The 26258-nt window shown below is 40.9% G+C and overlaps 1 protein-coding gene across 2 annotated transcripts in view; it reads left to right on the top strand.

The window, feature by feature from the left end:
• Positions 1-20131: 20131 nt before the first annotated feature.
• mapkapk2.L (MAPK activated protein kinase 2 L homeolog) overlaps positions 20132-26258 on the top strand; it is a 33449-nt gene continuing 27322 nt past the window's right edge. Inside the window, exons 1-2 of one of the 2 annotated variants that reach the window (XM_041580952.1) lie at positions 20132-20394; positions 20654-20906. In XM_041580952.1, the coding sequence (XP_041436886.1) occupies positions 20688-20906 (219 nt within the window). In that variant the 5' untranslated portion in view covers positions 20132-20394; positions 20654-20687. 2 annotated transcript variants of the gene reach the window in all.

Below are 26258 nucleotides of genomic sequence, written 5' to 3'. Positions count from 1 at the left end.
GCTTTGCTCCTCTCTTAGTAAGACCTGGCAGCATCCAATTAGCCGAGGGCTCCTCCCGAGGTGAAAGGCGGCTGTTAAAGGCAGAAGCAAGAGCTGAGACCAGGGAGCCTAACATTGGTTCTGGAGTTATTGTGCCGAACGTGACAGACGTCTATACGACCTATATGTACCCGTCCTATTCAAATTGACCTAATTGTAAGAGTACTAGCGAAGTTTCGATAGGCAGAACTAAACTCAGGCCCATGATTTGTGGTGAGGCCATAAAGGCCCGGTCCTAGGGCAGCAGAATATTAGGGGCGGCATGTCGTCCAGCAGCCACCAGGGGAGCACAAGATTGCTAAGAAATGCTTGTGCTGACGAATTTACGCTAGCTAAACTTTGCCAGCGTTCGGCTGCTGAGACGCAAATTTGCATTTTAGTGAATTAGCGTAGTGGTGTGGTGGAGCGTGAAGTGTGGCAAAGTGTTTGCTAGCGAAAATTCACCCTCTAGTGAATTTGCCCTAGTGTCTTAAAGGGCGACCATATGGGACTATGAGTTAAGTTAGTTTGCTTTTAAATTTGACCTGTGTTTTAAGCATCAAAAAGCAAACTTAACTAAACAGTTAAGTCTGTGTGCCCCATCCCCATTCAAGTCACCCAGGTGTAAGTGTCCTAAATTTTCAAAAACCGTTCAAGCTTTGAATTCTAACTCAAAAATGTATTCCATTAGAAATATATGACCCCCCAGATATCCCACCTTCTATTCAGGATTGGGCAGCCCTTGGCCTCTAATCCTGACCTACTTAATACTCTGGCACCTGCAAGGGGTAAATTATTATTCCACAGACAGCAAAGCTAATGCATTACTGTTCTAATTCTATTTAAAAAGTGGGGAGAAAATGTTGGGTTTTGTCATTCATGAAGAGACACTGACTAAAATGTAAATTCTGCTTAGAGGGAGATTTCTCTTTTGGAACAACCCTGTACATCTAAGGTAACAAGTGTTAATCAAATTAATATCACTACTTATTAAATAATATTTGAAGTGGTTATATTTATTTTTATGATTTTCTTAATTGCTTAATCCTGACCCAGCATTATTGCACACATGCTAGGAGATATGTTAATTCATCCAAGGGGTAGATAAACTATTCCTTTGGCTCTAGGCTGTACCTCACCCCCACCTCTCCCGAACACTATACGTGGGACATAGTAATAGGAGAATTTGTCCTGTTTCGCTTTGCCACAAAATTCGCAAATTTCCTGTGAAACGCAACTTTTGACGCCGGTGACAATTCGCAGCTATTGATTCAAATTACATTTCCTTTCTTAATTTTTTTTTTGTTTGTGTGAAAATGTGTAAATGGCAAATGTCTGTCTTTTGCATACTTAGGGCTCTTACACATGAGCGTTCTGACCTGCGCTCCCCTGCGTTCCGTTTTTTGGCGTTCAGCCGCAGGGGAGCGCAGGAATAGACTCAAGTCATTATTTGAAATGGGGCTGTACTCACTCAGGCGCGTGTAGGCGCCGAACGCAGGAAAAATGCAGCATGTTGCGTCTGAACCTGCGTTCGGCGCCTACACGCGCCTGAGTGAGTACAGCCCCATTTCAAATAATGACTTGCGTCTATTCCTGCGCTCCCCTGCGGCTGAACGCCAAAAAACGGAACGCAGGGGAGCGCAGGTCAGAACACTCATGTGTAATAGCCCTTACATACTGTCTATTAATTACAGTTAATTACAATTGATGAGCTACCAGCACCCCTGAGGGTGTTTCTGTAATTTGGACCAATACCATAAAGGTGTGGTTCACCTTTACATTAACTTTTAGTATATTAATGGCTATAGAATGGCTGATTTTTAGCAACTTTTCCATTGGCCTTAATTTTTTTTTTTTTTTTAATTATTTGCCTTCTAAAAAACAAATGCTCTGTACAGCTACAAATTAATTATAATGCCTACTTTTTTTTACAAATTTTTCTATTCAGAACCTCTCCCATTCATAGTCCAGTCTCTTATTTAAAGCAATGCACGGTAGCTCCAGTCAAATGGACCCTAGCAACCAGATTTCTGAAATTACAAACTGGAGTGTTGCTGAATAAAAAGCTCAATAACTCAAAAACCACAAATATTAAAAAAAGAAAACCAACTACAAATTGACTCAAATAATCTCTACATCATACTAAAAATGTATTTGAAAGATGAACAACCCCTTTAAGTTTACTAAAAGGTAATTTAACATTAATTGAGTCCAACAGGGTTGTTTTAGCTCCAATAAGGATTTATTATATCTTAGTTGGGGTCAAGTACAAGGTATTGTTTTATTACTACAGAGAAAAAGAATAGAATTTGTTAAAACTTGAATTACTTGATTAAAATGGAGTCTATGGCAGCCATTCTGTAATTTGGAGCTTTCTGGATAATGGGTTTCTGGATAATAGATCCTATACTAGGGCCAGAATGTAAGAAGGGAGATGTAAGAAGGGAGATGATAACCTAGGATCAGATGGTGGTTTAGCAGTGTGTGTAATATACGGAGTCTCCAGAGGGCTTTGTATTTAAAGAAGTTACAGAAGCAAGCCAGTGGATTTGTAACAGAAACAAGCAAGTGTATAATTAGATGTTATTAATTAGAAGCATAGGTAAGGAGGACACGGGATTCAAATGGCTGTCAAAATCTCCTGCCCTTGCCTCCCCCCAAACTTTGCCACCCGAGGCCTGGACCTTTGTGATACTTTACCAGCTTGAGAAAGGACCTGGATGGTCCGAAATGTTCTAACTATTTTGGTTTCATATTTGGATCCCAATAGGAATTGATGTCACACAAACACATATCAAATCATACAGTCTCATGACCCTAAAAAGGGATATCATTCTGAACTCTCGTTGAAGCAGAAGCCCAAACAAAGCTTTTAATGAACTGCATTGCATTTTTAAAGGGTTTGTTAATCTCAATTATCATAAAAAGATTAAAAATAAATATAGGACCTATTAAAGAGAACTGAAGTGACTTCAGAAGTGTAATTGTGTTTGTACAGTACCTTGATATATACTGCCATCTGCTGGCTATGGTGAAATTTAAAATGTACATAACAGCAAGGGCACAGGAATGAAGATGTAAACATGCATATCCTTATACTTTCCCTTCCAACTCCACAGGTTTTTATATTCAATAAGATCTATGTAACATACATTATAAATATAACATATTGAAAGCACAGTTTGTAAAATGCAACCATTACTGAGCTTTTATATAACTCACCAAATAGTTCTACACTGGGGGGACCCATTTCCTAAGAATCAAATTTCGTTAGTTTTCCTGTTTTTTTAAAAAAAGCTCTAAAAATTTGAGATGTATTGAGTGTAAAAGCCACAAAAACTTCAAATGCAAAACTTTGCTAGGTAGAAGTTATCCAGGTCCTATAGAAGTCAATGGGAACTGAGCGGAACCTATTGGATCGTTTTATATCGTCAGACTAAAATCCAACCTTTGATAAATAGGCCTCCGGGTCTGCTACCTATGGGAAATCTGGTAATAGGTTTCTGGGTTCATAGGCAGGGCCGGAACTAGGTAGGCAGAAGAGGCACCTGCCTAGGGTGCAATGCTGTGGGGTGCTGGGCAGGTGCCTGTTCAAGATTCTTCTGCCTACACCTAGACTGAATTTGCTTCCCTCTATAGGTCTTGCCTACCCCATCTGTTGCTCACTCCTCTGTCCCCCCTCCCTACTCTGTTCGCCCCCCTTCCCCCCCGTCTCTCCCTTCCCCTACCCCAATCATCTCCTCTGCTTCCCCTTCGTAGCACCTATGTTATTGTGCACATGCCAACCAGTTTGCCTAGGGTGCTCAGTCGGCTTGGACCGGCCCTGTTCATAAGCACCAAATCTCTTCCGAACACCATTGCCTCCACATTACCTGAAGAAAAAAGGGTTGTTGCTAAGAGTATGTAGGTTTCAAGTATGGTGTGTACTAAAGAAAACACTGATTAAAACTCCCACAGTTATCAGTAAAAGTGCATATATCATGCAAAAAGTAAATGATTTTCAAAAAAGGTACCTATTAGGATCCCAAATGCATGCCTCCCAACATTTGATAAATAGAAAGAGGGACAAAAAGATCTGCCACGTGCAGTGCAGCGAAATTTATTGTACTATGCCCATTTTACCACATTCATTTTACAAAATTGGCCATGTTATGGCAAGTTTGAAAACATTTTTGGGGGTTTTAGTATCAGGTTTTATGTATTACAGTTTTGTTAATGAAGGTGAATAGCCCTTTAAGCTTCACAATCTTTTTCTGGTGTCAGTGCAGGAGATCAAAGAGAAACTTGTGTATTTCAGTAACAATCCGTGACTGCAGGTAGAGCTGTCAAAATGCAGGACTGTCCCATGAAAAACTGAACAATTGGGGGCGTGGCCTGACTGCTGATGGGATAGCACGCACTTGGTAGAGCTCCGCAGCACACCCGGCTTATATCCTGATTAACCTGCTCTATTACTTCTACTTTTGGAGCTGGAGCATTCCGACAAGCCTCCTTTACCCCAAAGAGAGCTCATGGGGCAGAATAAAGCGCAGAAAAGGGCATCGGAGGCTGCAGCCCGGCTGGACAAGTATGCCAGAAACTCGTCTCAAAATGGCGGCGGTAAAGGCCCAACATCGCAACGCTCAACCCCTGAGAGGGAGCCTGCGGCGGCAGACCCCAACAGTAATGACGAGGTCGGGGACCCACATCCCGCAGAGGAACCGCTGGGTGAGCCAACACTTCGCGACGTTTTGAAAGAAATCCGGGCTGCCAATGATTCCTGTACTACGCTCATAGAGTCCAAGACGGACAAAATCAAAATTGATTTGTCCATTATTAAGCACGACCTCCAAAAGCTGCGAGAGAGAACTACAGCAGTGGAGTCGCGGGTAAGCACTCTTGAAGACGCATGCGGTGAGTTGCCTGCACAATATCGTGAAATGCAAAAACTGATGGTGGAATGTCAGCGCAAGTCGGACGATCTAGAGAATCGTTTGCGTAGGAGTAACCTACGTTTCGTGGGCTTTCCTGAGAGGGCCGAGGGGGCCGCTCCCGAAACTTTTATTGAAACCTGGCTCAAAACAACCTTTGGGGCGGACCAACTCTCAGCGACATTTACTGTTGAGTGGGCGCACCGGGTACCTACCAGGCAATCCCCACCGGGAGCCCCACCTAGGCCGATGATCGCCAAGCTCCTCAACGCAAGGGACCGCGACAAGGTGCTTGCACTGGCTAGAGTTCGGGGTCAGCTGCGGTATCAGGACGCCACGGTTTCCATATACGCTGATTACTCCATGGAGGTCCAGAGGCAACGCGCGGGATTCTAGAGCTGCAAGATCCGTCTGCGCAATGCTGGGCTCACCTACGCCATGCTCTATCCTGCCAGGCTCCGGATACAGGCGGATGATCGTACCTTATTTTTTACTGCACCACGAGATCTTAACCAGTGGTTGGATGCAAGAGGAGTGAATTAGATCTTCAATGGATATGCTGCACTCTGTATGTGAGTACTGTGCATGACTGCCTTCTCTAGGGCCTTACGGGAGTCTTTCTGTTACTACCTCCGCCCGTTTGGGCACTTTTACACTACCTATGCCCGGGCATTGTTGGCCTATGTCAGTTATAATGGATCCCTTTGAGTTTACTGAAGGACCGCTATCAGTACCCTGCCGCATATGTCCTGGGATCTCCCGGAGTGGGTTAATGTTTATTTGCATGTCTGAAGCTGCGGGTTCAACAGATCTCTTTTTTTTTGTTCCAAGTTGCGTCTTTTTTCCCTTTGTTTTTTCTTTTCAGACTTATTTTTGACTTTTATTTTGCTTGTTGAAGCCACTACTTTTATTTACCTCTAGTGGCGCCAACGGAGTGGCACGGCACGCCCCCAACAGGAATGTACCAATGGGTTAACTTTGGGGTTCAAGTTCTACCTTTTGTCAGTTATGAGGTGGAAGGGGAGGGGGGTTTTTCTTTTGGGTGGCTTAGTGATGTTTTTGTGTTATGCATCCCTAAGCCATTTGTTAAACTTTTTTATGCAATTTTTTTGCTCTCTGCTCAAAGAAATGGTTTGACTTGTACTGCAATGTTTAAGGTATATATGCTGTTACATCTGGGAAGACAGGAAAATGGCGATTAACCTCACTAGTTGGAATGTAAGGGGTCTGAACTGCCCAATAAAACGTAGGCTGGTCATGGATTTCCTGAAGCGACATGCCACCTCCATTGCATTCCTGCAGGAAACCCACTTGACAGGATCTAAGGTTCTGGCTCTGCGGAGGCCCTGGGTGGGTTGGGCTTATCATGCCGACTACTCGACCCATTCCTCTGGAGTGTCCATTCTAATTAGTAAATCTGTTCCCTTTGTTTTTGATAGCATTAAATCTGATCCTAAAGGCAGATATATTTTCTTGCATGGTTCTATTCATTCCCGGGAAGTCCTGCTGGCAAATATCTATATCCCCCCACCATTTGATACTCGGGTAATCCAATGCCTAGCTGACCAGCTAATTCAATACCCTCATGCCTTGGTTATAGCAGCTGGGGATTTTAATGAAGTCATGTGCCCAGAAATAGATAGACTGCTCAAGCGTATTGACAGGCCGCCCCCACAACACACCAAGCTTAGCAGAATGATTCAAGCACTGGAGCTGTTAGATATCTGGCGAGTCACAAACCCTGCCAAAAAGCTATACTCATGCTATACGGTTGCCCAACAGGCGCTTTCTAGAATAGACCTGGCCTTTGTCAATGCAGCTGCGGTTCCCCACGTCACATTTGCCTGTTACCTCCCTAGAGGTATATCCGACCATGCTCCTCTCCAACTTAAGCTCACTGCATTGCATAAGCCGGATAGACCTCGCCTCGCTATACATCCTGTGTGGTTGAACATCCTGGACAACCAGGAGGAAGTGGAAGAGGTGATAAAGGAATTCCTCGAACTGAATTCGGGAATCCCCTGCGTTCTACCGATTTGGGACTCCCTTAAGATCTATGTTCGGAATTCTATAGCGGCGGATATCACTGCTTATAAGAAACAGTCTAGGCTAGCGACTCAAGTTTTGGAAGGAAAAGTTGCTGAGTGTGACGCTCGAGTAGCTTTAGCCCCTACTCCTGAGAATTTTAAACTGCTACAGGTTGCGCAAGCTGACTATTCCCTAAGTCTTAAAACCAAAGCGCAAAATTATCTTTATTTTTCTAAAGTTGGAGTTTATGAGCATGGAGAAAAAGCAGGGCGGATGCTTGCACATTTAGCCAAATCTCAGCACTCACCCCCTCCGATTCCTGTCTTGAAGGACAAACAAGGAATCCTCCATACTGATCCTACTGAGGTTAAGAGTATGCTTTCTGATTTTTACACTGATTTGTACTCCAGCAAATTGAATGTCTCTAGGGAGGAAATTGTAGCTTTCTTGCAGAGGGGATGTCTCCCTGCTCTCACTCCTGATTATAGGGAGACTTTAGAAGCAGATTTGACTCTCTTAGAAATACAGGAGGCGGTGGACTCCTTTCCAGTGGGTAAAGCAGCCGGGTCTGATGGCCTCCCTATTGAGATTTACAAGCGGCACTCTAAAACCTTGACGCCGCAGCTTCTGAACTTGTACAATGAAGCCATTCAGCTGGGGCAGTTACCGCAATCCCTATATGAAGCTGCAATTGTGTTACTTCCCAAGCCGGGGAAGGATCCCCAGCTGTGTGAATCCTTTCGCCCCATTTCACTCCTCACGGCTGATGTGAAAATTTATGCAAAAGTCCTTGCTAGGAGGCTAAGTAGAGTAATTACCCAGATAATTAACCCTGATCAAGTGGGGTTCATTCCTCAGAAAACCACCAGTCTAAACACCAGGAGACTTTATCTTAATATGTTGTTGGATTGCGGGAACAAAGGGGGTAGGGCCATTGCAGCGCTTGACATTGCCAAAGCTTTTGATACGGTGGAGTGGCCCTACCTCTGGCAGGTTATGGATTCAATGGGCTTTGGCCCAAAATTTATCACTATGGTTCAGTTGCTGTACAAGCTCCCCACAGCTTCCCTGAGGCTTAACTCTCTCCATACTCCGAGCTTTTCACTTACCAGGGGAACGAGGCAGGGGTGCCCTCTCTCCCCTTTGCTCTTTGCGTTGGCCATTGAACCCTTCGCCCAGGCTGTAAGGTTGCATCCCCAAATCAGAGGGTTTGAAAGAGAGGGCCAAGTAGAAAAGATCCAATTATATGCAGATGACACATTAGTATATCTCGGTGATAGGGGTCAATCTTTGCAAGCCCTGGTTGAGCTCACACAAGTCTTTGGCAGAGTCTCTGGTCTACAGACGAATACGCACAAATCTGTATTGTTTTTGGTCGATGCGTTGCAGCCCGGCGAGTCATTGACTGCCTGCCCCCTACAAGTAGTAGATTCTTTTACGTACTTGGGATTGCAAGTAGCGTTCCCTATTGACAAGTTTCAGGAACTAAATCTGGACCAGTTAATTCTTTGGTCTCAGCACAAATTCAAGACCTGGGAATCATTGCCAGTGGGGCCGGCAGGTAGGGTGCAACTAGTTAAAATGTTTATTCTCCCTAAGTGGCTGTACACCCTTTGGCATTCGCCTATTCTTATACCTAAGAAGTTCTTAACAGGAGTACACAGCCTTATCAGCAAATTTATATGGGGGTCCTCTAGGCCTCGCCTGCGCCTTACTACACTAATGAGACCAAGGGATGAGGGTGGTTTGGCACTGCCAGATCTCTACTTGTACTACATTGCTGCTCAGCTTACTCATTGCATACCTTGGGTGCAGGAAGCTCTGTCCCCCCCGCTGTCACAGCTTTGGTCACTTGCGGCGAACCATCCTACCACCCCCTGGGCGGCGCTGCTGGTGAAACAGCCCAAGAAATCCCAAATGCCATTGGTGTGGCTACAGGGCACCATTCTACGAATAGCCCATAGAAAGGTCAGTTATGATAAACTAGCTCCCCAGACCCCTTTATGGGGCAACCCTGAGTTCTCGGGACTGGCAGGGCTTTCCCCTTCTCGGATATGGTGTGATCTTGGCTTGGTTTCAGTGGAGGACGTGTGGGAGGGTGTTCAGGCGATCTCTTTACTCCGCCTGCAACAAACTAGGAACCTTCCCCAAGCTCAATGGTTAATGTACCACAGAATTATTACTAGCCTACAGGCATTTAGGCGGCGATCTAGCATAGAGATGGAGGACTCTCCCATCATTGCTGCTCTAACCGCCAATACCCCCAAGAAAAGAATATCCACCTTATATACGTTGCTTTGTAAACCACAATATGTGGATACTGAAATCAAGGCCAGAGTAGCATGGGAGGCTGATGTTGGCATGATAACAGATGATCAGTGGGAATGGGTGTTGAGCACCCCTAAGATAGTAGCACATTCCTACAGGCACAGCCTACTCCAGCTGTACTTGATTCATAGGGCGTATTATACAGTACACAGATTGTTTGCCATGAAGCTGTTGCCTTCTCCCACGTGCCCCAGATGTGAGTTGGAACCTGCTACTCTACTGCACACACTATGGGATTGTTGCAGGGTCAGGTTATATTGGGAAGAAATTACTCTTTGTCTGTCCTCGATGGTTCCTGATTGGGGTAAGGGAGATGCTAGGTCTTGCTTGTTAACTATTGATCTCAGTGATGCGCTAGACTCACATACCAGGCTTTTTATCACCAAAGCATTATTTCAGGCGAGAAGGTTACTGACCCTGCACTGGAAAGACCTAACCCCACCTGTATTTCGTGAATGGCATCAAGCAATGGTTGATTTAGCTGCGCTGGAACGGGTGGTGTTGGGTAAAAGGGGGCAGATGCTTAAATACATCCAAATTTGGAGACATTGGTCTAGCCATGTTGAAGCGCTTGAAAATGGCTCTATTTAGGGAGTTGTTCTGGAATAAGGTTCTGGGCTGGGAGATGGGATTGTATAGGCCTTGCATGTATGGTACCCCTGTTACAACTGTCATTATTTGCAATTGTACAATTTGTCACAATTCATGTACACTGAATTTATTGATGTACCCTTTTAACATTGTTGTGAAGTATTTGTTTCAATAAAATCTTCTTTGAGCAAAAAAAAAAAAACTGAACAATTGGGAAGTATGCCAGTGCTTTATTTATGTTTGATATTCCTGTCAAATTATTTTATTTAAGCAGTGGCGTAATTAGACCCCTAAGGACCCTGGTACGTAAATTTACAACTTGGCCCCCCTACTCGACCGTGAACCCCCCCCCATTTGGACTGGAACACAGTCTCCCATAGACTCCATTATAATCAAATAATTCAGCTTTTTAAAAATTATTTCCCTTTTCTGTGTAATAATAAAACAGTACTTTGTACTTGATCCAAACGAAGATAAAATGAATCCTTATTGGAAGCAAAACCAGCCTATTCGATTTATTTAATGTATATGCGATTTTTCTAGTAAACTTAATGGGATACTGTCATGGGAAAAAAACATTTTTCAAAATGAACCAGTTAATAGTGCTGCTCCAGCAGAATTCTGCACTGAAATCCATTTCTCAAAAGAGCAAACAGATTTTTTTATATTCAATTTTGAAATCTGACATGGGGCTAGACATATTGTCAATTTCCCAGCTGCCCCAAGTCATGTGACTTGTGTTCTGATAAACTTCAATCACTCTTTACTGCTGTACTGTAAAGTGGAGTGATATCACCCCCCTCCCTTTCCCCCCTGCAGCCAAACAAAAGAACAATGGGAAGGTAACCAGATAACAGCTCCATAACACAAGATAACAGCTGCCTGGTAGATATAAGAACAACACTCAATAGTAAAAACCCATGTCTCACTGAGACACATTCAGTTACATTGAGAAGGAAAAACAGCAGCCTGCCAGAAAGCATTTCTCTCCTTAAAGGGATACTGTCATGGAAAAACATGTTTTTTACAAAATGTATCAGTTAATAGTGCTACTACAGCAGAATCCTGCATTGAAATCCGTTTTTCAAAACAAGAAATGGATTTTTTTATATCTAATTTTAAAATTTGCTATGGGGCTAGACATTTTGACATTTCCCAGCTGCCCTCAGGTCATGTGACTTGTGCTCTGATAAACTTCAGTCACACTTTACTGCTGCACTGCAAGTTGGAGTGATGTCATTACCCCTCCCTCCTACAAGCTGCTGTAATGTAAATAGAGCCTTGTCTGCTGAGCCTGTCAATTGAACAATAGGCAGGTATCAAGATAAGCTCTCACTGACACCACTTCAGAAGGACTGAAATAAGATAGTCCTGTGATCACTGCCCCCACTTACGTTTCAAAAGAACACTGGAAAAAATATTTTATATAGATAGTTTATTATATTTGTTTACACAAAAATGAATGGCAGAAACACAGGAGTACACTCCCAGGACTGGTGACAGGGAATAGAAGAAAAGGATAAAATAAGGAGGACATACTTGAAAACCAGGAAAACTTAGGAGGAAGTCTAGTAAGGGTTAAAATAGCTCAGGAGAAAGGAGGCAGTAAGTAGTTAATGAAAAAAGAAGTATTGCAGGCAGGAAAGGAGCAAGGTCTGTGTGAGGTGGATAGCAGAGGGAACTCACAGCTCCTTTACCACATCTAGTAACCAGTAAAACGAACTAGGAAGGCGGCATGGAGAGAAAGCTCCCCCCTCCAAAGGAAAGCAAAGAACAAACTTACAGAACGGCAGGAGCTTTGATAGTCGTCTGTGGGAGGAGGGGCTGCTATTGCAACTGTAGAGCAGGCAGAACTTAGGAAAGTGAAAGTAATTGCTTCCTTGCAAATCATGTGACCTCTCTCCTCCAGACATCACACGCATGGGCAGAGAGGGGAGTGTACAGCTAGATTCTCATGTCGTAGTGCGACCTGGCTTTTCATTAAAGAGTGGCTGCCTCCAAGCACACAGGTAATGCTGTGCCTGCTGTTAGAGCAGCACAGGATGAATGTGTAATGAGCAGAAATGGAAGCCCCAATGACAAAATACAAACTAAAATAACATGCATGGATTTGTGGATTAACATTTTATTTGCCAGACAGTGTTTATGGATGTGTGTTTTTTATAAAAATGCAAAAAAAAAAAAAAAAGTTTAAAATGACGACAGATTCCCTTTAAGTGCAGGCACAAGTCACATGACCAGGGGCAGCTGGGAAATTGACAAAATGTCTAGCCCCATGTCAGATTTCAAAATTGAATATGAAAAAATCTGTTTCCTCTTTTGAGAAATAGATTTTAGTGCAGAATTCTGCTGGAGTAGCACTATTAACTGATACGTTTTGGAAAAAACATGTTTTCCGATGACAGGATCCCTTTAAGGTATGAAAATCCAAATCACTGAAAGATCCATTATTTGAAAACTCATAGGTCCTGAGCATTCTGGATAACAAGTGTACTCAAAGGATATAGGCACATGAGTCTGAAATACATTTTTTACTGGGTTAATCAGTGCAGCATTATTAAAGGGGTTGTTCACCTTTACATTAACTTTAATATGGTGCACAGAGGGATTTTCCTAGAAACTTTGCAATTGTTTATTTAATTATTTTTTATTTGCGGTTTGCGTTATTTAGCTTTTTATTCAGCAGCTCTCTAGTTTGCAATTTGAGCAGTCTGGTAGCTAGTGACCAAATTACCCTAGCAACTATGAATTCATTTAAATGAAAGATTGGAATATGAATTGCAGAGCCTGAATAAAAAAACACCCCTTTAATGTTACACTATGGGGGGCATGTGCAAGGCCTCTCTGCCAGTTACATGACATGTGCAACCTAGAGCTATAGGTGAATTGGTGCATGACTAGGTGCAGACTTATTGGAATGAAATATTTACAGACAGAACCATGGCAAATATTTTAGACCTTTTAAGTTCACTAACAACATTAACAGAGAACTGGGGAACACCATAACAATAATAATAAATAAATGTTGGTGTAAAATTAGGGAAAACAGGATATAAAATCAAGAAAAAGCAATGCATTTTTTCAGACTGAGGGGTCTGTTCCTGCTGAATTATGCTTAGTACCAGGGAATATCAATGCTGCCATAGTTTTATGGGATCTCTCTGTACAGACTATGAGCAAACTTAGGGGACTGTTCCTACTGAATTGTGCTTAGTACAGGGGAATATCTATGCTGCCATAGTTTTATGGGATCTCTCTGTACAGACTAAGAGCAAACTTAGGGGGCCGTTCCCACTGAATTGTGCTTGGTGCAGGGGAAAACCTATTTATATATACTGCAGAAGTTAGACCATGCCCACTTTGAATATATATAGATAGCTAAGCATCTATTTTAGCTCTTTCTAAATTATCTCAGTGTTCTGAATAAAAGCCACAATTTCATTTATAATGCCCATAAAACACTTAGCAGAATGCAATTTCATGTAAAACATCCCAGAATTCATAGCAGGATGGCACAGTGGCCATTCTATGTATAAGTACCCCCAGAACTCATAGCAAGATGGCACCATGGCAATTCCATGTTTAAATACCCCAGAACTTATATTAAGTTGGCATGTGGCAACTCCATTTATGAATACCCCAGAACTTATATTAAGATTACACGTGGCAATTCCATGTTTAAATACCCCAGAATTTATATTAAGATGGCACGTGGCAATTCCATGTATAAATACCACCAGAACTTATATCAAGATGTCACTGTGGCAGATTTATAGCTAGTAACAAAAACAGTCTCTTCTGCTGCTCTGTTCTTAACCCTCCCCCCGCCCCTTGCCCCGATGCAGCCTGGACATAGGAGGTTCAAAAGCTCTGTGATCAGAGCCAGACCAGAGCTGTCAAAGAGGGGGGTAACGCAGGGCCTGCCAAAAGCAATATGAAAATTGGCGCCACAAGCACGTGCCACGGTGACGTCACACACAGCGTGCCTCAGGAGGAGGAGCACGTCTTAGAGAACCCGGTGATCTGGACAAACCTTTATCTATGTTGGGTTGCGTGCCCATCGGGGGTGCAGGGGCACGGGCCCTGGTGCCACTGCACCCCCAGTAGTTCCGCCACTGGTTGCTACTTTGCCAGTATTTTACTAGCCTGGCCGGTAAAAATTAGGCTTGATGTCAATGTTATTAACAAGAAAGAAAGAAAAAAATGAGGGGTGATTTGTGCTAGAAGAGTCTGATATAGAGGTAGGCTTGCTCTAGGTGTACCAGACAGGATTAGGGTAGCTAATTGAGCCAGTGGAGTAACATCATTCAGCAGACCACGTGACTGTGACGGAGTCCAGGGAATAGGGGAGTCTGGACAGTGGAGTCTGCTGTATGGTAGTGCCTCTAACCAGCCTTTTTGCCACCCACTGAAAACTAACTAGCCAGCAGATGGGCAGCCAGCAGGAGGGCGGGGCAGAGAAGGCAACTTCACTGATGTACATGTGCCAGGCTTCCCTACAAAAGAAAGTAGGTACCCCACTGAGTTAAATTATGAGAGTCTGTATTGTATTAATTTATGTTAAATGAATGTGAATTGCTAGATCCAGGGAATGTTTCTGATCACGCATTGAGGTCAGAAAGGATTTTTTTCCCTCTTGAAGCATAATTGGCACTGGCTTAGGGTGGGTTTTTAGCCTTCCTCTGGATCAAAACAGTGCACATATATTATATTTTAAGTTTTATTTGTCATAGCAGCGGTAGGACCTTGCCAGAGTACTGTGCAGGTAAGTTTAGAAGAGGGAGAATGGAGGTTCTCTCCTGTGACTGCATGTTGGATTGATTGATACAGATGCTACTACTGCTTGTGCTAGGGGGCAGCCTGCTTGGATTTCATGTCATCGAGACACTGCAGATGCAGGTCCGGCAGCAGGGCTGCTGAATGAACTTCTCTCATGTTCGTGGCACAGCATAGTAGCGATCTCTTGTTAAATTCTTGCTTTAGAATATTGCCTTGGGTTAAGCTGGCAAGGTCCTATTTATTTGATAAAATTTGAATAAATGCTGTGGCCAGTTTACACCCATCTCTGTCACTTGGTTCCATTAAGGTATATAATAATGGGGTTCAGTGGGATGGATCAAGGCAAAGGGTAAAATTGAGGAGTCCCCTTGTCATGACAATGTCAGAAGTATGTATGAAGTGATTAATGATTGTACCATCTGAACAGTAAAACCAAAGAGATTGTATTCAGGCTGGGAAACTAGCAGTACTTATCCCACAGTATACTGGGAAATGTATCTGGGAAGGCACAACCAGGTGCCCTATTACATGTGCTTTCCAATGTGAGTTTGATTTCCAGAAACTTGAGCCATTGGTTAAAAAATAAATTCTCCTTTGCTGAAGCCTCCCTAAAATTAAATTCAATGTGTATAAACTTTATTCCACATTTGCAGTTCACTTACTTGCAGCTCCTGTTTCAATCATCTTTGCTCAGTAACAATGTTTTATTTCCCTAGCCAAGTGCCATGGCAAATGGGGACAGTGGTCAAAAAAGAGAAATTTAGAAGGCATGAAAACATAAACAACTGTTGCACTGCATATTCCCACCTATTAGATAGAATAATAAACTATTGCTTAGAAACATGTTCATGACTGCATTGATTATGAAGTGGCTCTGTTTTAAGTGGACAGCAATAGTGTATGTGAGATGTATTACATTAGAGAAACTTGTAGCAATACCTCTTTCTCTAAGAGGCCTGATATTGATATGGCTACTACCTTTACCTTAAAGGTCAAGACTTTTTATATATCAAAACAGGAGAAATGATTCCATAGGAGATGAAAGACACCTGAGTAATTGACACAAGTAGGGACATGAGACAAGTACGGATACCTTCAATATAATTCCTGGTAAAGTGGAAAGGTCAGGAGGAGGAGAGTCCACATTACTGAATATTATCTTATCAATGAGAAAAAGGAGAGTACTCTGATGCAGATTAACTGCTTGTGATTTTTATTTATTGCAAACTGCTGTACACAGTGTACAGCAGTGTACAGCAGTCTCCATAGGCCTGCAGTATAATCTGATCCTTGTCATATAGATCAAGAATCATCCCAAATAATCCCAACCTTTAAGTGTATGGCAGTCTTTAGTTTGCTAGAGAAGTATTGGCTGATTCAAGGGTGCTTGTTTAACTAAAGGGGATGTAACCAGTGGAGTAATTTTATGTTTCCATTTGGATTTCCCTCTTAAAGGACCCCCCCCCACACACACACACACAAATTTAATCAGTGAACAGCCTCTTTGAAATCTTTAGATACCTGCCACTCTGATTGTTAAAAGGTTAACTATAAGGCTACAGAATCCCCTTAATCACTTAGAATTCCTTCTCCTCCTCTAACCCACTCTGCCCCTCCCTCAGGAATTTACTTTGGTTGTTGGCTAATGAGCATGCTCAGTTCTTCTCATCTCAGATTACTAAACACACCCTCCAGTCTAACAGCCGATGAAGAGATACTCAATGAAGAGAAATTCTAGCTGCCTGATCCTATTTTCTTCTCCTGAGCTCAGCTTAACCATTACAGTGCTCAACCATCTGGCTTCTGTAATACCAATTTGCCAGTGGCAAGTACAGTGGAAGACCATCTAAAAAAATACTTTTATTCAGTGGGAAGTGTGCATGGTACAGCCCAAAAAACTAGTTGGCAAGGTTTTCTGAGATATCACCCCTTTGCCATATGACCCATAATTCATCCGTTGAAACAGTAATAAGTCATACACTTTGTATAATATGGCTGTAAGACAGCTACCATCCATAATTCCTGATTATTTAAGCAGAAAAAGACCACACTTTTTCAGAATGAATCATTACTTTCAAACACTACTGTCATACATTACTCACTATTTTCATATTATTTTGATGATATGTTATGTCACGTTCTAGGCAGGTTTTCTCCCTCATGCCTAGAGTCAATTGTCCTTAGAGTGTGTTACATTTACCATAGAATTATTAAAGTTACTCACTTGTAAATAGCATGTCTTTGCTATGCATGGAAGTAGTATTTATATTGTCATATAAAAGAATCTATCAGGTCAGATGTCCTTTGCCAGAGTGATTCCATGCGGTATTGCTACATAATATAGTTATTAGAAAACCCAGGAAGTCCATACCATTTGTGCAACAATGTTATGTAAAGCCAGTCAGCTGTAATCAGGGCTGCTCCTGTCATGAGACAAAGTCAGAACCTTTAGAATCAATTTGCTTTATTTCTTATTATTTTTCTTATTATTTTCCTCACTGAAAGAAAATACAAACATTATGTTTATTTCAATAAACATAACAATATCAATAAAAAGCAATTATAAAAAATTTGCATAGATTGGCATGTCTTATATAAGTGGAGGTTGGGGAAAGAAAAATGAAGCAGGTGCCAGGAAAGGAAATGGGTCAGAGCATCTCGTTCCCCATAATGTATGGGGTTTTGGTCCACTGAATCGGGCATGTTAAACAGGGGGAGGCACATTTATCAAAGGTCGAATTTTGAATTCATGTGAGTTTTTAAAAACTCCCGTAGATTAGAAAACTTCAACCCGAAGGCTGCAAACAACTCCAAAATTGATCCCTGGATGTCTCGAGTTTTTTAAAAACTCAAATCAAATTTAAATCACTCCCTAGTCGACTTTGACAGTTTTTTTTTTAACAAAATCTTTTTATTGTTTTAAACAAAACACACTGCATAATGCAGTTGTTAAATAGGTGATGAAGCAATAAATTACCATAATGTCACAGAAATAGTATTACCAGTGTCATGACATAAAAACATTAATATAACATTGCAATACAGTAAGTTTGTGCAAAGCCGTCTTTTCTACTGTTGCTTATTTTTTACTATAAGAAACTATGCTCTTTAATATAACTACGTTGTATTATGATGTGTCCTTATCCCCATCGTGTTAGACCAAGCCAACCATTGTGTTTCTGAATTCCCCTTTTTAGAAATAAATCTGTAGTACAGTTGTTCCATATAAATCTGGTTATTAACCCTTTCTATAACTTCATAAATAGATGGTTGCACTGGAGATTTCCAGTTTCTTGCTATCGTAAATCTAGCAGCTGTTAGTATATGTGAAAGTATTGCTACAGAATCTTTAGAAATTTCACAGATATCAATATTCAAGAGAGCTAGAGCAGGAGTTATAGAGCATGGAAATTTCAATACCTTTTGTATTAACGCTTCTATTTCTTTCCAGAATTCCACGACCACTGGACACTTCCACCACATATGAAAACTACCCGCCGGGAGACCACAGCCTCTCCAGCATATGTTTGTCGTAGTCACACTCATTTTACTCAATTTTTGTGGAGTTAAATGCCACCTAAGCAGAATTTTCCTGCTTAATTCTACATGATTTATACAATGTGATGCTTTTTTCGGCCGACTTTGACAGTTTTGACCATAAAAAAAAATTTTAATTTTCAATTTGACCCTTGATAAATCTGCTCCTAAGTATACAAATTATGTTAACATTAACCATATTTGAGAAACAAGGTAACAATTGGGGGCACATTTACTAAGGGTCGAATATCGAGGGTTAATTAACCCTCGATATTCAACCATCGAAGTAAAATCCTTCGACTTTGAATATCGAAGTCGAAGGATTTACTGCAAATACTTCGATTGAACGAACGAAGGAAAAATCAAATCGAACAATTTGAAGGATTTTAAGCCATCGATCGAACGATTTTCCTTCGATCAGAAATTACTTAGAAAGCTTATGGGGAAGGTCCCCATAGGCTAACATTGGTGCTCGGTAAGTTTTAGGTGGCGAAGTAGGTAGTCAAAGTTTTTTTTAAAGAGACAGTACTTCGACTATCAAATGGTCGAATAGTCGAACGATTTGAATAAGAGACTGAAATATGAATAATATTTACTGGCTTTAAATTTAGTAATACTGACTTTAACTTTTAGTATGATCTAGAGAATGATATTCTAAAACAGTTTTCGTTTTGTATTATTTGGGGTTTTTGAGTTATTTCATTTTTTATCCTGCAGCTCTCCAGTTAGCAATTTCAGCAATCTGGTTGCTAAGGGATAGAGTCTTTAAAAAAGACTGAAATATAAATAGGAGAGGGCCTTAATAAATAATAAAAAGTAGCAATAACAATACATTTGTAGCTATACAGAGCATTTGTTCTTTTAGATGGGGTCATTGACCTCATTTTCAAAGCTGTAGAGTCAGAAGAAGATGGCAAATCATTCAAAAACTATAAAAAATGAATACCAATTGAAAAGTTGCTTAGAATTAGCCATTCTATAACATACTAAAAGTTAACTTGAAGGTGACCAACCCCTTTACCACCTTCATTAGCAAAACTGTAACTGTAACACATAAAACCTGACCCTAAAGTCTTCAGAAATGTTTTCAAACTTTCCATAACCTGGCAAATTTTGTAAAATGGATGTGGTATTTAGGGGGTATGGCCAATAAAATGGGCGTGGTCAAAAAGAATTCTCCCCGCGGGTGTACTGGCTACACGCCTTACCTTGGCGTATGTCCAGAACTTTTAAATATTTGTGTTTATTTTTAATATAACATCTCCCTGAGGAAGTCGCCACGTGTTGGGCCACCGTATCGGTTTTTATGATTTATATGCTGGAAAAACTTGCGACATGATGTAAGTGCATTACTTTTATATAAATAAATTATGCAATGAGAGCGCGGCCCTCTTTTTATGTTTAATTTTACGGATCAAGTCGCCAACTTTTATCTACCTCTGTATGGCCACAAGCCTCTCAAAGAGAAAGTCCATGGAACTGGCAACTGTATGTACGTATTACTTATTTATAAAGCACTACAAGGATATGCAGTACTGTACAATCTTACAATGTTAACGTATACACAGGGAGTATTACAATAAATACAATAAAGTATAAATAAACAGAGATTAAACGACTTGTGGCATGAGGAGGGACTCGGGAGGTCCCTGTCCTGAAGAGTTTACAGTTTAAGGTGGTGTATAACATACAGGCAAAAATCGGAGGGCAAAATGTGCACAAGGTTCGGTCACTGTGTAAATATAAGAGGGAAATCAGATGTTAGACAATAGTAAAACTAACCAGTGTTTCCCAACAGCCAAAAAATACTAGAGAGAAAGAAAAGCATAAACCTCTGGACAATAGGAAGCTTTTGGTCACTCTGTACGTCACCTACTCTGACTACATAATTACGGTACAACCTTCACAAGTCACAAACGTTTTCGTAGGCGTAGTGAACACGTGACATTCCAAAAACACCGGAGACCAGCAGAAGACAAGAAAGGACAACCTATATAGCCTTGTGCATTTTTAGAATTGCTCTACCATGTTCCAAACCTAAGAACTCATTGTACCCGCGTCTGGTACTTCACTACAGCTGACTAACCCTTGCGGCACTTCCTCCTTAAGAACGTGTGTTGCCCTTTAAGAGCGGCGACTCAGATCGAATTCGAGGCTGTGACGTTATTGTGGAAGTGATCCGCGCTGGAACGTTGGGTAATGGGTAGCGTTCTTTCTCTTACGTTCTAAAAAAGATTTCGGGCTGGGGCTCCCGATGTAGACTTGTAGGGTCATCTGCAGTACAGCGACTGGGATCCCCTTTCCTTGCCCTGTCCATAGGGTCCACTATATTGAAAAAGTGCCCTCCTCTTGTTCCGAAAATCTCGTACAGCTCTCTTAAATTATTTAGCGATCAAGTGACTGGTTTATAGGTCTGTTTCGAACTTCTCTTTCGGTATTCTGATTCCTGCTGTCTTTCCCAGTTCTTTGTAGAACTATTTGGATTTGGGATCTAAGATGATGAACCCTGGCATCCCATTTCCCAACCTTCCAGCCCTAAACCAGACCCCAGTACAACAACAACAACAACAGCAGCAGCTGAAGTCTTCTCTTCAAATCAAAAAGAACGCCATAACTGATGACTACAAAGTTACTAATCAGGTCTTGGGACTGGGGATCAATGGAAAGGTACTAGAGATCTTCAGTAAGAAGACTGGAGAGAAGTTCGCTTTGAAGGTAAAAGATAACATCTTTGATTGTAATGTGATACATTTATGTTGTTTGGAGTGATGTGTGACAGTGGGCAACAGATGGCTGGTATTGTTGGTTTCTGTTGTCAGCAATTCAAGCGCTTTATTTATGGAAGTACAATTGTCATTCAGCAAAGCTTCTTGCAAAATGTAATTGGGAGGCCAGTTATATTCAGGGTGTGAAGACCTAAGGTTAGGACTAGGGATACATAAAATCCATAATCTTTGGGCTCCTACTAATCATCATCCTCAAAAGATTTGTTTGACTGCTAAATCCTAATTAGTTTTTTTTTTTTTAAATTAGAAACCCACCCAACCAAAATGGAGTATCTAAAAATAGGTTTACATCAGCTGGCCACTGTTTTTAAGGAACTTGATAAAGTGCCTGGTAGGCCTGAAAAGTTACCCATTCTTTGTATGTATGTATTTGGGCCAAATAAACCTTTTGAAACATTTAACCTCTACAGTGTGCTTGCTTCACTCATTGGTATCCTTTAGCTGTCCACTGGTTTAATGTCACGTGATCATAAAGGTGGCCATAGACGTTCCATTTACGATTTTCCTGGAATAGATCTTTCCAGGAAAGATCATTCTTTCAATACACACGTGTAGAGCTGAATCATCAGATATACAGGTAGAAACAATAGTATTCTACCTCTATCTGATGATTCAGCATTAACAATAGGTGTTCAGGTGCCTTCAAAAGCGGCAGATCAAAATTTTTCAGCCAGCCCGATAGATCAGATATCCAAGTGTTCTGCCAATATCGGTCGGTTTGTCTCCCACCATACATGCACCGGATATTGTACAAAAGTTTGTTTCATACAATATTAGCGGGGCGTCTATGGCCACCTTAAAGCTGGCCATAGATGTTGAGATTTTTAAAAGTTCAGATCCTCATCGTGAGACCACAATCTTCTCAGAACGATCGTACGAATTTACCATCAACTAAAAAGACCAATTTGCCGGGAAAACAAAGGGGAGCTGCCTGCTTGGCCCTGCAAACATAGATAGATTGCACTGGGGCCGACAGATTTTTTGACCTGGCCGTTCAATTTCCTGACAGATGTCGGCCGAAAAATCGCAAGATGTACGATCGTTCGAATCCCACTAACCACACGAAGAATCGTCGTGTCTATGGGGAGCTTTAGGGCTCAGATTTGGTTCAGCTTAATCTGAATATTTAGTAAGTGCTGGATTCCAGAACTCTAGTTACATCATCATATTTTGTGGTTTAATTGTTGTTCTTACTCAAAGGTTTCATTGTTCGCAATTATAACCAGTGTGCTCAGTGTATGTCAGTTGTATAGCACTGATACATTTACGCAGTGCTTTACAGAAATTGATCATCCGTCCCTGCCCCAGTAGAGATTAAGACTAAACTGTGGCAGTTTTTGATGGATAAGAAAGGTCAAATGTACTGAAGCACCTGCCCTAGGGAAAAAATGTAAGCAATTTTATTTACGGATGGCAGGTCTGGACTAGGGTTCAAAATAGGCCTTGGCATTTCAAATACACAGGCTCAAATAGCTTCCATCTGTACACTAAAATAGTGACGGTCTATGGCTTTTTACAGCTGCCCTTCTGGCATTTGAATCCACAGATTGCCACTCTGGGGCTGTTGCCACAAACGTGAATAGGGACATGCTGGGTGATGTAGTATACTGTAGGTACTTCTGCATGCTATTTACTGCTTCTCTGGTTTTATCCTGAAAGTCAGATAAGAGAAACAGTTAACTTCCCCTTTAGTGTGGTGACTATTACAAGAAAGTTCCAGCCTCTGGATTATTAACCTTCCTCGCCCACACTACCACAAACTGTATATTGCACTCTATGCTCCATAGAGAATGTGTAAGCATTTTGGGAAACCATTGCAGATGATTCATCATGGCAGATTATTCTCCTGTGAGATTTATCTCTACAAAAGCCAGTTTTACTGTGATTGTGAGATGTCGGCGCTGCTCAATATGTTGGCACTCTAAAAATTACATAATAATAATTTTTTCCTCTCCAGCTTGTAACGTAAGGGGATTTTCAGTGTGTATTTGAATTCCAGTGTCACCAGATATATCACATTTTCTTCACAAAAGATGCTTTTTCTGCTTGTGTAAATACACTGGTGAAGAAAACTCTGATCCTTTTTAGCTCTGGCCCATAGCATCTGTCAGTGCAGAAACAGGGCTTACTTCAGCATAAAAATGTTCACCAAAATCTGCCTTATATGTGTACCAAAATGAGGGTACTGTCTCCATTAGTGTGTGCTAAATTCAGGGTGTAAGGCAGTGGATCAGCCTTTCTCATCTAGCATAGAAACACTGTGTGATACTAGTGTTAACTGTATTTTGAAAAAGTGTTATTTATTTCCCTGAATGAAAATAAAAATCCAAAATAGCTTTTCCAGGCCTTTTGCATAAGCTTTCTGCAGTTTCTATAAACACTTGTCTTTATAAGGTTACTGTATACAAATAAGGGCATAATATAGCATTAAGGTACATTTAAGAGTACTCTGTGCCATACCGTAATTATTCTTTGAAATGCATTCTTTGATTGTGTGGTATGTGTTTGTGCCAGCTTTTGAGTTGCTATGGTACCAGTCTTGCTTTCATAGGCCCAGATGTGATATTGACAGCTTCAGGGTGTACTTGACAGTTGTCAGAGGCAATCAGCTCTGATTACAGGCAGTGCAAATGACACCTGTCACAGATGTAACTTGCATACAGACTTTTAATGACTCAAGTGTAGTGCTATGATGAAGTATTTTACTGCAGGGCCTGAAGAGCATTGCTTGTTCTGTTTTTAAGTAAATAATAAACACTTTGCGAATTTGCGAATCTAAATCTATGTAGCTTTGATATTGCATAATTATATTCCAATGTATTTGGTGGCCGGGAATGTGAGTCTGGAAGTGGTTGATTGGGCAGTTCTCACATTTTTGGTTGGGGTTGTGTAGTCATTTATTGTTGGATATTGTCATAATTGTTTATATAGCACTAGTAAGTCATGGGAAAAAAAATGTTTTTCAAAAAGAATCATTTAATAGTGCTGCTCCAGCAGAATTTTGCACTGAAATCCATTTCTCAAAAGAGCAAACAGATTCTTTTATATTCAATTTTGAAATTTGACATGGGGCTAGACATATTGTCAATTTCTCAGCTGCCCCAAGTCATGTGACTTGTGCTCTGATAAACTTCAATCACTCTTTACTGCTGTACTGCAAGTTGGAGTGATATCACCCCCCTCCCTTTCCCCCGCAGCAGCCAAACAAAAGAACAATGGGAAGGTAACCAGATAACAGCTGCCTTGTAGACCTAAGAACAACACTCAATAGTAAAAACCCATGTCCCATTGAGACTCCTTCAGTTACATTGAGAAGGAAAAACAGCAGCCTGCCAGCAAGCATTTCTCTCCAAAAGTGCAGGCACAAGTCACATGACCAGTGGCAGCTGGGAAATTGACAAAATGTCTAGCCCCATGTCAGATTTCAAAATTGAATATAAAAAAATCTGTTTGCTCTTTTGAGAAATGGATTTCAGTGCAGAATTCTGGTGGAGTAGCACTATTAACTGATGCGTTTTGGAAAAAAACATGTTTTCCGATGACAGGATCCCTTTAAATAGCAAAACTGAGAGCTGTTGAATAAAAATAAATAGTAATAAAATATAAAATAATAAAAAATAAATACCAATTGCAAATTGTCTCAGAATATCACTCTCTACATCATACCGAAAGATAACGAACAACCCCTTCAACTAATTTAAAGTTATTGCCACTTATTGTTCGTGAGAATGAGTTGCCTTGTACTTACCAGGCTGTCATAAATGAAATTGAAACAGTCAGCAGGTATCTGTCTTGTTTTTTACAGTAATGGTAGAGATAAGTCTCATATCCGAGCCATGGATTTCTTTCAAAAACTGTTTTATCTCCATTACTATTAGACAATTATTGCATTGTCCGTTACTGCCTTAACAATAAGAGTGAAAAAACATGTGACCATGGCCAGATTTGGTTGGGCAGTTTTACCCATACTGCCTGAATGTGTGGGAATGTATTGATTGTCCCAAATTAATAGTATAAGGTAAACTACATTGGAAATTTGTGGGATGGTGTGGGTCAAATAAAGTCTGACCCCCAATATCTTATCCATGTAGTTTATCACTGATATGGAAGATGGCCACTTTCAAAGCTTATGTAATGCCTTTAAATAGAGCATCTTTGCATATTCTGACTTATCTGCATACAAATTAATTCATTCTTCTTGGTAGCTTTTTAGTAATTGTTGTAGCTTTTCTCAGGTGTTGCGCAGCTAGTCTGGTCAAAAGGTTATCCGGCTATCTGAATTTTTACATTAACAAGCCAAAGATTATTATGAGACTATTATTATTTAGCTAGTACCTTCGTATTCTGCAGCACATTACATTATTCATTAATGCAGCAGTCCCTGGCCTGCCCCAGTGGATATTATATTCTAAGGTCCCTATAACACATGTACACACAATAACATTTGTGTGGGAGGAAACCTTTTAATATGCACTAACATTTTGAAAAGCAGTTCTTTAGTGTCAGTATCACTTTAAGGGTGTTATGTAATAAAAGACACTAAGTAACCAGGAGCAGTAACCCATAATAACCAATCAGCATGTTGAATTTACTGGTCAACTTTGTTTAAAAGAAAAAACATTTTATTGGTTGCTATTGGTTCCTGCCACTGGTCAAACATAGTGTTTTATTATTACATATGGGGGTTTGTTTCTGCTCTGGTCCTTAGTGTAAATCAGCAGTTGACATAAGGGCTGAATGTTTGGGTTAGAACCATATTGGTTCACTATCTGTATGGACAACTTGTTATAGGATCTGCTAGTTTACCAACCTGGTCAGATGTGTAGATCCCAAAAGTTTCAATTACATTTAATAATTCCACTATAACCGCAGGCCTGATCTTGGGTTTATCATCCATTCTAAAACAAATGTATTTATTATTATTATTATGGCAAGCTGGCCCTCTAGGCACAGGCCGTTAGGTGCCTATCAATATATATGACCTTATATAAGCCCATTTATTGTACGGTGCTGCGGAATATGTGTTAATACAACTACTAATAATAAATATCTACGTAGACACCTTATTATGCCCACGTTTCATACAGAAAGTATGCAAGCAATGTTAAAAGTTAATCTACACGTGTCTGTGACAGTTGGCATGTGACATCTCTTCTATTATTCATTTATTACTTTTTATTTCCTCATTCCCAAGCTACACAAATATTTACCAATGCCGTATCTTTATATTTAGGTTAAAGATAGATGGTTGCTGTGTTTGAAAGTTTTAATTATGTATGTA

The sequence above is a fragment of the Xenopus laevis genome, chromosome 2L, assembly GCF_017654675.1.
Source record: "Xenopus laevis strain J_2021 chromosome 2L, Xenopus_laevis_v10.1, whole genome shotgun sequence".
In the NCBI taxonomy this organism is placed as follows: Eukaryota; Metazoa; Chordata; class Amphibia; order Anura; family Pipidae; genus Xenopus; species Xenopus laevis.
Note: the sequence above shows the minus strand (reverse complement) of the source record. Positions and strands in the feature narration are given on the sequence as shown.